The sequence below is a fragment of the Blastocystis hominis genome (genome assembly GCF_000151665.1).
Source record: "Blastocystis hominis, Singapore isolate B (sub-type 7) whole genome shotgun sequence assembly, scaffold_10".
Lineage (NCBI taxonomy): Eukaryota > Bigyra > Opalinata > Blastocystidae > Blastocystis > Blastocystis hominis.
In genome coordinates this window covers 134,011-146,307 of record NW_013171817.1, presented here as the reverse complement: position 1 = coordinate 146,307, position 12,297 = coordinate 134,011, and the positions used below count along the sequence as shown (strand labels likewise).

Here is a 12,297-nt window from a genome sequence, read left to right as displayed (position 1 = left end):
ACCAATGACACTACCTATCGCACCACCAAATATCTCGATCAACTTAGCTACGCAGATCGAAATGCAAAAAGCAAGACCGGCAGAAATGAATGCTTTTGTAAAGTTCATGGAAAGAGATAAAATAGTTTGACATTTTTGTGAAGGTCCAAAACATGAGAAACATGGCTTTGCACGCACAATACTACATTCCTGGTGAATGAATGATTGGCAAAGCAATCGATAAAGAACTATTTCCAAATCGAAATATGGACCATGGGGATAAAATTGAGTAACAAGAAATGAATGCTACCCATGAACCCAGGGGGTGAATTTTGGTTTGCTATTATAGAAATTGCCATTGAACCTGAGAAATGCGTATGCAGCTATGGTATTAAGGTACTAATCGTATAGCCAGCGTGAAGGCCGTTGAACTTCGTCAAAAGAATCAAGATGAGTTGCTGTCCGCCATTGAGTCTTACAAGAAGGAGCTCGCTACTGTAGTTTGCTTATTTGCCTCTCTTAGCGTGTAGCTTCGTGTTGCTCAAGTGACTGGAGGAGCTCCCGCTAAACTCGCTCAGATCCGTGTTGTTCGCAAGAACATTGCTCGTGCTCTGACCGTTCTGAGCCAGAAGAAGCGACAGGGTGTAAGACGTGCCGGTGACGCTTGATTTTGTAGCTGAGAGAGAAGTACGCCAAAGCTAAGCGTCTTCCTACCGACCTTCGTGTAAAGAAGACCCGTGCCATGCGCCGTGCTTTGACCAAGGCTCAGGTAGGTTTGAGTGGCTGTGAATGAGAATCAGGCTGCCAAGAAGACCCTCCGCCAGCAGAAGAAGGAGCGCGCTTTCCCCATGAGAAAGTACGCGTTGAAGGCTTAAGGGGGTGTATATTTGGGCATGGGTAGAGGTATTCCTCTGTCATGGTTTTGCTTGTTTGTTGAACAAACTCGAGAGTCAAACGATTTGTCCATCAGGATCTTCACGACTTCCTCCCACGTTTTACACGTGGTGATTCCCTCGAGTTGCTCGGCAGAGGAAGGACGATTCCATCCATACTCGCCAAATAGAATGGGAACCTTTACAACGTCCTTACACTACTTCGTGAACGGGTTGCAAGAACTACCTGACACACATAACCCAGATTGTCGTCGATAAACACGTCTGCGTTGATTGATTGCAACATTTCGGGCTTTGACCTTTGTCTTATCGTGAAAGCACATTATATACATGCGATGACCTGAATCACTCCAAAAATTGCCAATCAGAACTCCGTCAATCAAACCAGAAAAATTGGAAGCTAACCACTTACGGGTCGGCTCCTCAATATCCTAAAGTCGGAACAAGTCTTCAAACCTACCAAGTGCCTTGAGGTCACAATATAAATATCATATTTTGTTTTCAACGTCTTAAGCGCTTCTTGTGATCCCGGTACAACAGGGATCTACGATCAACACTTTCATCAACTCTCACTCCATCTAAAAACATCGGACTTTTAAAGAAAGCATGGACTATCTCACTCGCCTACATCGAAAATTCAAATGAGTTAGACTTCTTCACAAGTACCACCCCAAACTTCCCAGTACTTAAAGCTTTTGAAATCTTTCATCGTGAGGTTCGTATTCTTCAAACTATTGTAAAAACGAAGGATGGTCGCATTAAACATCCCCAAACACTATATCGCAATTGCCGTTGTGATCACTACCTCGTCAAGATCGAGTCCGATAACAGGCCGCCTCATCGCTCGAAAAAAAGACATCAATCTGAACAAACAACAGGACCACACACACATATATATATATATATAAATAAATATTAACTAGAATCAGATTCATCTGCGTTTTTAAGCACTTCAAAGAACATTTCAGGCTCTGAAAAATCGTTCTCCTTCTCCACATCACTCGAATTCGTATGGATTTGACTTGTTTTCATATTCGACGACGAAGACCCCGAAATCAAGTTGATAGTCGAACTAGATCCTCCGTTATGATCTCTCGGATCGATGAGCGGATTCTCTCCGTTCATGAGGGAGATGATGGACTTGCCCACGATCTCCGTGGTCGATCGCAAAATATGCGTTCCTCCGGATACGATTCCCTTCATTTTCTTTCGGGTCTCACCGATCGCACGCAGTCCCGCTCCTGATTCAAAGTCATCGTCTTTGATCGTCAGATTCTCCTTGCGGATCACGGCAGAATCTGGATCGGCTTCCGACGAGAGATGTGCGTCGTTGAAGTCGAGCAGAATGTACTCCGTGTCACTATCCAAATGCAGCGTGGACGGTTGTGAGATGGCTCGCGAGCATTTCACGGGGTTCGTCGCGCCATAGGACACGCTTTTTCGGTCGGAATCGTTGTTCAACGACATGACACGTGACGGGGGATCGGGCTGTGTGTCCAACAGATTCGTTTGCGAGGTGCTGGCTCGACGCGTACGATTCGGCTTGCCACTATAATCGATTTCAGACTCGATGAAGAGCGTGGAGGACCGCGAAATGAATCCCGTGTTGAACCAAATGAAAAGCGTTTGGTCGGTAATGGCTCCGGTGCACTGAATGGTCAGTTTGATGTCGCCGTCCAGGACCAGCGGCTCGGTGAACGCCAGATACAAGACCTGACGCTTCTTGTTGACGAACATCTCGGTGGGCTTGACGAGCTCTTCGGTTTCTTCTTGGAAGGTTTCGTGGGCGAACTGGTCGATTTCGTTTCCCTTCTTGTAGGGGAAGAACTTGCGCTGGATGGAAATCTCGAACTTCAGCGAACTCAGATCGCGGAGCGAGCAGGAAGGCTGCGAATGAATGCAACATTGAGCGATTACGAAGTACTCGACGCCTGTTAGATGGATGGGAGGGCGCATGGAGAGCTGGTTTTCGAGGAGGAAGTGATAATAAAAGACGTAGCGGATTTGAGAGGGAGCTAGAAGTCAAAGCAGCGCTGAATCCAAACAGGAAACCCGCTGGATTTTGATCGAATCCTTCTTCGCGGACTCGGCAGCACTGTCCGCATCGCCTCGACTGGTTCGCATGCGCGCAAAGAGACTCAGCGCATCTTCCGGCGAGTCCTTGATGCCCTGCTCGAGTAACAGGCACGCGATGATCATGCCCGTGCGTCCCTTCCCTCCCTTGCAGTGAATGACCATAACGTTGGAAGGATCCTGCGCCATCCACTTGTCACTCTGATAGATGATCGTTTGAATTTGGGCTAGGAATGAGAAACAGAAAGAGAGAAGGCGAACCGAGGGAGCACGGATTGTGGTCGTCGATCCAATAGCGAGTGTTTCGACCTTCAAAGATCTTCGTGATGTTGCCTCGATAGGCGCCTTCGGAACACAGATTCAATCTATGGACACAAAGAAAGCAATATTGTTACACCCAGTAGTGCCCATGATGCTTCAGATTCAAATAGTTTTCCACATCGTCCAGACTGTTCCGCCACACCGATTCCCACAGAGTTCCAGGCCACGACATGGCATAAATGCGACCTAGAAGAAAAGCAGCATTTCTTTAGAATTACTCGTGATATCGCTCAGATCGATGTTGGCCTCCTTCTTCTGGTTTCGGTTTCGATTGAACCATTTCCGAACCACTTTCGACACTTCGTTCTTCGAGTGTTTGAAGATCTATTCCTCATTTCTGCCTCTCGATGCTACTTCGGATGCAAAAACCATCCGTAAGATGATCAGCGTTTTCATCAGCGCTCGGCCCAGCTGTGGCAAATCGTTTCGCGGGATCATGAAGAAGTACGCTGCGATCGAGAGAGCGTACACTGCAAATTCGAGCAGCTATCCGTAAGGAAGAACGATCCCGTGGCTACCAAAAGAAGGAAGTGCGGCAGCGTGGGCTGCGCCATGCGGATGACAAAGTCGAGCAGCAAGAAGCAGCTGCAGAGCAAAAACAGCAGTCTAGAGATAAGAAACCGAGCGTCGATAGAGAGGAGTACTCCTTGATGTAGACTAGGTAATCGATGATGTAGAAAAGACAGCAGATCAGATCGATGCCGGTTACCAGTCCGAAGATAAAGTTCACGACTGAGCCTCAACGCCCGATCCCACGCCTACATGCGAAGTGTCCGATCACTCGCAGCCATCGCTTCAAGAGCAGGGAGAATCCGTACAGTCCGCGCTCCAGCGTTTGGCCCATCGTCAATCTCCGCTGTCTGCGTCTTTGCTCCCCCTCAGCGAACGGCGTGTCTCCTTCTTCGGAGATGGCGACCACTTCGTCTGGATAATCGCCATTGCTGCCTTCGTTCCCGTCGTTCGAGTCATCGAGATCATTGGAGTCGTCGAGATCATCGGAATCATCCCGACGATGTCGATGATCGCGACGACTATGATGGTTCCGATGGTTCCGATGGCCCCGATGGTTCCGATGGCCCCGCTGGTCCCGCTGGTCCCGCTGGTCCCGCTGGTCCCGCTCCGTGGAATTCGGAGCATCGCGATGCTGAAAACGAAGAGGCGTGGACTTGGGAGACTCGTCTTCGTCCGATTCGTCCGATTCCCGCTCAATGCGCGGAGGAAGAAGCTTGTCCTGGAAGTGAGAGAGAGAGAGAAAGCGAAAAAATACGTCGATTAATCGCTGGCTCATCATGGAGCAAATCTGAGAAAAGGTGACCACGTTCGGATAGGCGTATTTCTCCACGTTGGAGTACCTCTCTCGCTCCTCACTATTCCATTCGATCATAATTAGCGGAATGTTCTGTGAAATGAACAAAACGAAATGCAAATACGCGACGCATCATGAGTTCGAAAGCATCACGAATGCTCGTAGTTCGCGGTCTGGAGGGAATTCGCACACGACGGAGGTTATCCATCACCGTATCCTCCGTATCATAACCGTCCACGATGTATTCAAAAACGGCTTGGGACGTAATTAGCTCCACATATTTGTGTTTGCGGATAAGGAAGTATTGGACACTATAGCAACAAGCTTAGCAATCAAAATATACTGGTTTTCCTTGATTTCAAAGAGAAGAGTTCGAAGACTGGTATTCGCTGGAACCAGAGGAATATTGAAAGTAATGACTCGTGAAATAGAACTATCTAAACTATGCATTAGACAACAAATCCAAGTCACACAATTGCTGGGTATTCCGTGTTTCATCTTTAAATAGCTAGATATAAAGACAAAACAAATGCAAAATACCATATCTTCGCCATGAATATCTTCCTTCATTCTCTGCAAGAAATGCCGAATGCTAAGACTGTTTTCCATCAACATTTGTTGATAGTCGTCCTCCTCGCTATTTTCGTAATAGAACGGCTCAGCCATGAGGCATGGACAAAAGAAAAAGTAAATCAAACTTTCGAAAAAACAGGGGCATGATACAAATTTAAATTACTTTGAATACGCGTAGCGAGTGATAATGTACAGATGCATACAAACAATAGACTCTCTCTTCATCAGGACAAAGCTCCACACGAATATTTTCGTTCTCGTCCTCAAACTGCGGATACCACACCGAGCTCTCCGTCGTAAAGGCGGGTTCCAGCTGGCCGCTGATCGTCATCGGCAACGAGATCATCTCCCTACCAGTCACCTCCCTCCCTTCCTTCTTTTCCCTACCCCGAGCCAATCGAATTCTCCGACAGATTCAGCACGCAGAACAGCGTAACGTCGTCCTTCTCCACGGAGAACAGCACGATGCCTCGCTCCAAATCGTGTCCATGAACCATCAAGTTCCCCCCAGCGATCATGAAATCCCGCCGAATTCGAATCAGCTCCGCGGTCATCTGCAGGAACCCGTGGTGTTTGCTGCGTCTCACGCTCCGCCCATCCCCTACTCCTCGGGGTTCATGAAGCTCCAATTCAATTCGTCGGGAACCGCGGTGAAGTTCTGCTCGGTAAAGAATTCGGTGCCCATGAAGAGGCAGGGCACCGTGGGACCCAGCATCATGATCCCCACGGCCAACGCCTGGCGCCGAAGACGCTCCGTGGAGAAGGACGCATCGACGAAGCGCGTGTGGGCGGTAGCGCGGTCCTCGAAGCAGAGCACGCTCTTAGGATAGCGATTCAACTCGGAGAGAAAGGAAGAAATCTTCGCAACGCTGAGCGGAGACTCCGAGAAGAGCGACTGCGCCGTGGTGGTGCTGCGCGTTAGAGTCGGGGCAAGAGCTCACAGAGAATGGTTGAAAACCGCGGAGAACAGCCGGGACGAGAGAGGGTCCGCCGAATCGCCGATCTAGAATGGGAGAAACCGGGGAAACCGACATGGAGATAATCGCTCGCATCGCGGATCTGCTGAATGACCGAAATGGCGTCGTAATCGGTGCTCCCATAGCCTTGCTTGCAGTGCTTTCCCCCGTAGAAAAGGCAGCCCGAATCCAGCCACACCACGCCGTCCACGCCCGCCTCGTTCCGCCACTGGCTCACGATCTTCTCAATGTAGTTCCCGGACTGCTTCATGAGGTTGAAGTCCAGGCGACGGCGTTCGCCAATCAGAGACGACGCCTCGGAATGGAAGAAACTCCCCCACGAGCCGTTGCAGTCGATGTCGTAGAGCAGCGACCTGGAATCGAACAAGGCCCAGCTGACGTCCAGAAGCACGCGGATGTTCTTGGTGTGGGCGGTGACGACGAACTCGCGGAGCTGCGTGATGGTGCCGAACTGCTGGTGCACCACGCCGGGGAAATCGATGCTCACCTCGCTCCAGCAGTTCGGAATCTCGCTGTCGCAGCTGTACTGCTCGATCGGGAAGAGCTCCAGCGTGGTGATGCCCAGATTCGCGAAGTAGTTGATCTGGTAGGTGAGCTGGCGGAGGTAGTAGTCCGTGTCTTCCTTTCCGAGGAAGGCGGGGAGAAACACCTGGTAGACGATGGCTTCCTCAAAATTGAAGAGAGAGAGCTTTTCTGCGGAATACGAGGAGGAGATGCGATTGACCTGCCCAGGCTCGTTAAAGAACAAACTAAGACTCAGAGACAACCAGCGACCGTACATCTCCTTCGCACCAATCGAGAGACGCGGGCAGCGACGATCACTGGCTTTTGAAATGTACTGAAAGTAATAGGTGTCGTCCACACTCGCATCGCACACATTGGTAAACCAGCAGCCATCATACTGTTGACTAGACATCATATCCTCCTACAGTTCCTACGTCATCGGATATACATGAGTATGCGTGCTATTTGAAAAAATGACTGAAACCGCACTAGCCATCGGCGCCCACGTTCGGAACGCGACGCCGTAGTAGCACTCGTGACTATCAATCTTGTACTTTTTGTTCCCTTGCCAAATGTATGTGTCCAAGAAGTCCATCCTTTCACAGTTTGGCAGGTTGAATCCCTCTGGACAGATAGTAGCATATCCCCAGGTAATAACGCCGGCCCCCAAAAGAATCGTGATTACGGTAAGGGTGAACAATAGCACAGAAGAGATGCTCAGAAAAAACATACTCTTCGTAGACATATTACGCTGCACCTTTCTTCTGCGGATCGGCAACCCACTATGACCCACGACAAACCCTTTCAGCCAAAGTTGCCGATCTTTGTTTTTAAAGTAAGCTTTGGTGTCGAAGTATTCGTTAGGGATACTTGCCACTTCCATAACAAAAATAAGGATTGAACAAACATCAAAAAGCAGGAAAACTACAAGCCAGAGAACACAGGTGAATAGGAACAGAGGAGTGTATACAGACCAGACAACGGGACTCGCCGTATTGATCAGCAAGGAAATGGCGCTCGATAGCACGATAAGCATGACTCCCTCTTGCACATTCTCCTTGTGGCATGTTTGGCAAATGGTTACGAAGGGGTAAAACGTCATGGAAGCAACAGAGAGTGCCTGAACGAGCATATTGGTGCGATGTGTGAACACGAAGGCAGAAGACCATCGAATATTCGAAAACGAAAACCCAGGCGTTACCAAATAGGTGAAGTGGAGGCAGAGCAGAATCAAGAAAAACGAATAGATGAATGACGAGGGTTTTTTGGTCCACTCCGTGGAGACGAGCAAAAAACAGAGAAGACTGTGTGCATATTCGGTTCCCGTAAGCAACACAAAGAGAGAAAGAAGGCTGGAGGCAGAAAAGGACTGAAAGAAGGAAAGAAGGAAAGCGGACCAAGCAAGTAATGGAGAGGGAGACCAAAACAAATACCAGCATTCCACCACGATTTGGATCAGAATGAGCCATTTATTTTTGAACGAAGTGAAAATCATCGCGAGAAAGAACAAACAAGCAGTAAAGAAGCGCGAACCTGATCGAAAGCATGACATGAAGAGGTAGGAAACAAGCCGGAAACTGCTCCATGCTGTTTGCTTCTTAAAAAGGAAATAGAAAAGAATCGATAGAGAGAGAAGAAGGGCATTCCATGAGGGGAGAATGATCAGCGAATAGCTCGTGAAGCAGTTGACCGTTGCGACTGCACACAGAACAAGTGTAAAGAAGGAGGGAAGTGTCTGGGGCTTCTGCAAGATCTTCTTCAACCCTTTGCGAGCCATGCGTCCAAACATCAGAGGTACAAACATACATAAAACGCCGAGATAGCAAAGAGGATAATGGATCTTCCGGTTGTCGATGGTGCGTCGGATTTGGTCAGCAAAGCGATCAATTTCCTCCTCAGAAAGCTCGGATCGGTTGGAAAGAGTCAACGCAGGAAGCCTATCGTGCTTGAAGGAGCGATAGCGAGTGTAGAATTGTGTTAGTTGCAACGCTGTGTCCTGCAGAATATCATCTTTGCAGGAGGCGGAGAATAGATTGGTGAGCGGCGTTCCCACATTCGAAAAGGGAACGGGAACTTGGAGTAAATAGCTGATCGTAGATGTCAAATCTCGAATGTGTGGCTGTCGCTACGAAATGAGAACAGATCAAGCCAAGCCATCGAATACACGAAAGGGAACGAGAGGGATAGAGCGAGAGACAACGCACAGTCCCGTGGTCGTCTCTTCCAAAGTCGCTCCGCCGTGATTTCCTTTGGAGCTCAAGCCGTGGTCCCCAAACACGAAGAGAAGCGTATCATTCGGTAGATGCGTTGTGATGTACTGCAGATGGCGATTGAGCTGAAGCAATGCTGCATGGATCGCTGGATGCGCAGGAGAGGAGGTATCGGATTTGTGAGCATTGTGGTCCGCAAGGAGAGAATGGACGATGAGCACATCGGCAGTGCAGTTTTCACTCAAAAACAACTCGAGCTCGCGTTGGATGGCTTCAGAGTCGTCATGATACACATTGAATGAATCGATAGGATTGTCCGGTGTCGAAAAGACATCCCCAGCAAGTTCTCTCCAGACAGGATCGCCTGTATGCACGATTCTAGCAATTCAACGCAACAATTCAGGCTCACTGCTTCCCCTTTCGGTGGAGCTGGAATAGCAAATGATCTGAGCGCAACGTGGAGGCATAGAACGTCTGGCCGAGCTCAATAAACCCCGGAACTCCCCCTGTCAGAAAGGTTTTCACTCCCTGCGTTGTAGAGGTAGGCGGGTCGACTTGCATTGTAGTACAAATAGTGTGATGCGGGTCCTTTTTCAGTAGGTCTGTAAAATACGGTTTCCACGAACGATAGACAGAATTTCCGAACAGAAAATCGGGCCGAGCACCATCCTCCAAAAAGAGAATCAATCGCTTGAAGGGCACGTCTAGTTTTGTGGAATTTCCTTCACAAAAGGTATCATTCTTATCTAGGAACACTTGACTAGGAATGAAAAAGCGAGAAGAACAGAGTACTCTATAGAGAGATATCCTACTACAAAGAAGGCGATTCCGAGAGTAAACAAGAATCGAAAAGGTCGATTTTTCATAATTACAAAATGATAACATGAGCGAAGAAATGATTGACAAACAAACAAGATATCAACTAAAGCATTCCCTTATTTTCATAATGAGTGCATATAGCATGCTTAGATCTGTCAAAATTGTTGTGTGGGCAGTTCTTCCCGAAAACGATTCGACGAGACCCGATTGCTACGTGTTACAAAGCCAACTCGCATCCCCCACCTCGATACAAATATCAAACTTCTTTATCACCGTCTTACACTCCGGCTTCTTCAAATCCCTCCAAAAGTTCGTCACCATTTCAGATAGAATCGTCAGTTCTTCCTTTGTCGATTGCTCCATCTGCGGAGTGACCTCCGCTCGCTCGGAGTAGAAAGGGATAAATGTGTCTTGGTAGGAGGACAGCATATAGAAGAACTTGAATTTGTCGAATCCTACACACGTTATTTCCCCGCCACACACGAACCCGGGTGTTCAGAAAGTTTGTACAGCGTGGTTTGTCGCCAGTCCTTATTGTCCTGCAAGAACAGCTCGTCGAGCTGGTTCGATTTGGTGAGCATGAGGAAAAGCTTCCCTCCCAGCTCCGAGCGGTAGTAAGAAAGCGGAATTCCGACATGGGGCACATTGAGCGACAGGAAGAGATGGTAATACGGCGCGAATTTGGCCATGCGAGGATCGTTCACAGCGATCTGGAAGACCAATCCGCCGAGAGAATGCGCGACGAAGGAAATCCGGTTGATGGTGCAGTGCATCTGCTCCTGCAGCCCCGTCATCTTGACCAGCATCTCGTTCACCACAGTGTCCGCGAGGTAGTGCAGGCTTTGGGAGGTGCACGGGTAGCAGGCTTGGATGAGAATGCACTTCACGTGGGGATACGTCAGCGAGATCAGATCCTTCACCTTCTTCATGTCAAACGGATTGGCTTTGAATCCGTGCAGAATGAAAATGACATGCAAGGGCTGATTCGCCACCCTTTCCCAGAGACAATACTGGCAGCGCGTCAGAATGGGGTGGTTCTGGCGCCCGCAGGCAGGGTTGATGCAGTTCCAGTCCTCCGAAGAGACGGCCGAAAAAATAGTCTCCTTCGGTTTGGAGCGGAAGACCTCGCAGAGAAACGAGATGTAGGTGTTGATGTTGATGGCCTCTTTGATTTGGGTGAAGTCCTGGCCGATCAGCCGATTTGACAGGATGGAAAGAAGGCGTTTCCGCAGCGAACTAGATGAATCAATGGACGAAAACGCAACGTACAGATATTCGGGATTGGAGCGAAGGAGGTCAAAGTGCTGCCGGTGATCGTTTTCCACGTCCAAACCCTAGAGATCATGTGCCGTGATCATAACAACGTGGCCGTCCACTTTATCCAACGGCACTTCGATCACCGCATTCAGCGATTTCATTTTATTCCGCAAATCTTCGTACTCGTTCCGGATCAAGGCTCGCGTAATCACCGCGATATTGTTGGTGACCAGCGACATGAATTCGTTCTGAATCAGCCAGATTTGACACGAGCAGGCTGTGATGTTGAAGCAGAGCCGCGTAGCGAGATTGTGCTTCAGCTGAGCAAGGTCAGAATACTCATTCTCCTCTCGCTTTGGCGGAGATTGCTGCTCTGGAGTCATGGAATCGTAGGTGGGACTATGATCTTCGGTATCGGCACCGTCGTATTCATAGCTCACGCTTCGCTCACACTCGATTCGACCTTCGTAGTAGTAGTAATCCTGCTTGTAGCAGCAATCGCTATCCTCATTGCACTCGCTGCAGTCACTGCAGTTATAGTCGTTGGATTCGCTCCGTTCGCTGCACGTGTTGCATCTGTAGCTCGCGGAGAGCGGGGAAAGAACCGCTGGCTGGGACTTGTGGCCTATGCAGCCTGTCACAGGAAGCGGTTCTTCGGAGAGTTCGTACTCTCTCCTATTCGATTCTTCGCAGTAGTTGTTGTAAAGCGAGCAGTTTTCAGCTGTCGTTCCATGCCATGCTTGATTGGACTTCGATTGCGTCGATTCCTCTTTCATATCATTATCCATAACGATCTCCGATAAATAGTCCGTTGATACGCGAGGCGATTCGGAACTGCGCTTGTTGATCGATTCCTCCTGATCCAATAAAGTCGATGCGTTCTCCCGAAACTTGTGGACCTCGGCCAACGTGAATGTCTGCGATTTGGCGAATGCAATTCGCGATGATGAGACTTGTTGGGTCGGATAGGGCTCATAAGGTGAATCTGTCTTCGGACTGCCTCGATTAAACGGAGTAGGGGAAGAGGAGGTATACGCAGAGGTGCAGCGATTCATGTTATCCGAGAGATGTCGATGGTGCAGTGAGCCTTCCGTGCAGCTCAGAGGCGTCGCGGGTCGCTGCTCTTTCAGCACGTTTTGGTAGTGGGCAGCGGGAGAGACAGTGCAGTGAAGGGCACAACGCGGATACATTAACATCAATTTCATCAACCACAACAACAACAATAACAACAGCAATAACAATAAAAATAACAATAACAACAACCACCACCACAACCACCACCACCACAACAACAACAACAAGGATATAATTCCAAAGGCTCGTCATCAAAATCGTCGTCTCGGTGCAGCGCATACTTCTGGTTGATTTCCTTGATTTGGCGAGCA

At 48.9% G+C, this 12,297-nt stretch overlaps 6 protein-coding genes; 1 reads left to right on the top strand and 5 right to left on the bottom strand.

Moving 5' to 3' along the window:
* Positions 1-282: 282 nt before the first annotated feature.
* GSBLH_T00001262001 (uncharacterized protein) lies at positions 283-902 on the top strand (the record flags this gene model as incomplete). XM_013039638.1 has 5 exons in its annotated part: positions 283-375; positions 402-476; positions 510-623; positions 656-748; positions 780-902. The coding sequence occupies 5 exons, from the start codon at positions 283-285 to the stop codon at positions 852-854; spliced, it is 450 nt and encodes a 149-aa protein (XP_012895092.1). The 3' UTR covers positions 855-902.
* Positions 903-1,647: 745 nt separating this feature from the next.
* On the bottom strand, positions 1,648-1,997 carry GSBLH_T00001261001 (uncharacterized protein; the record flags this gene model as incomplete). Its single annotated transcript, XM_013039637.1, has 2 exons — positions 1,648-1,791; positions 1,824-1,997. The coding sequence occupies 2 exons, from the start codon at positions 1,995-1,997 to the stop codon at positions 1,648-1,650; spliced, it is 318 nt and encodes a 105-aa protein (XP_012895091.1).
* Positions 1,998-2,894: 897 nt separating this feature from the next.
* Positions 2,895-3,438, bottom strand: GSBLH_T00001260001 (uncharacterized protein; the record flags this gene model as incomplete). The annotated part of the gene is made up of 3 exons (XM_013039636.1): positions 2,895-3,172; positions 3,207-3,310; positions 3,341-3,438. The coding sequence occupies 3 exons, from the start codon at positions 3,436-3,438 to the stop codon at positions 2,895-2,897; spliced, it is 480 nt and encodes a 159-aa protein (XP_012895090.1).
* Positions 3,439-5,299: 1,861 nt separating this feature from the next.
* Positions 5,300-7,758, bottom strand: GSBLH_T00006234001 (uncharacterized protein; the record flags this gene model as incomplete). Its single annotated transcript, XM_013039635.1, has 7 exons — positions 5,300-5,495; positions 5,533-5,721; positions 5,751-6,056; positions 6,104-6,573; positions 6,610-6,871; positions 6,902-7,030; positions 7,061-7,758. 7 exons carry the CDS (start codon positions 7,756-7,758, stop codon positions 5,300-5,302), a joined length of 2,250 nt encoding a protein of 749 aa, XP_012895089.1.
* Positions 7,759-8,726: 968 nt separating this feature from the next.
* On the bottom strand, positions 8,727-9,702 carry GSBLH_T00006233001 (uncharacterized protein; the record flags this gene model as incomplete). The annotated part of the gene is made up of 4 exons (XM_013039634.1): positions 8,727-8,751; positions 8,831-9,214; positions 9,294-9,596; positions 9,629-9,702. 4 exons carry the CDS (start codon positions 9,700-9,702, stop codon positions 8,727-8,729), a joined length of 786 nt encoding a protein of 261 aa, XP_012895088.1.
* A 52-nt stretch (positions 9,703-9,754) lies between these two features.
* On the bottom strand, positions 9,755-11,151 carry GSBLH_T00006232001 (uncharacterized protein; the record flags this gene model as incomplete). The annotated part of the gene is made up of 4 exons (XM_013039633.1): positions 9,755-9,865; positions 9,899-10,110; positions 10,143-10,989; positions 11,020-11,151. 4 exons carry the CDS (start codon positions 11,149-11,151, stop codon positions 9,755-9,757), a joined length of 1,302 nt encoding a protein of 433 aa, XP_012895087.1.
* Between the last annotated feature and the right edge of the window lie 1,146 nt (positions 11,152-12,297).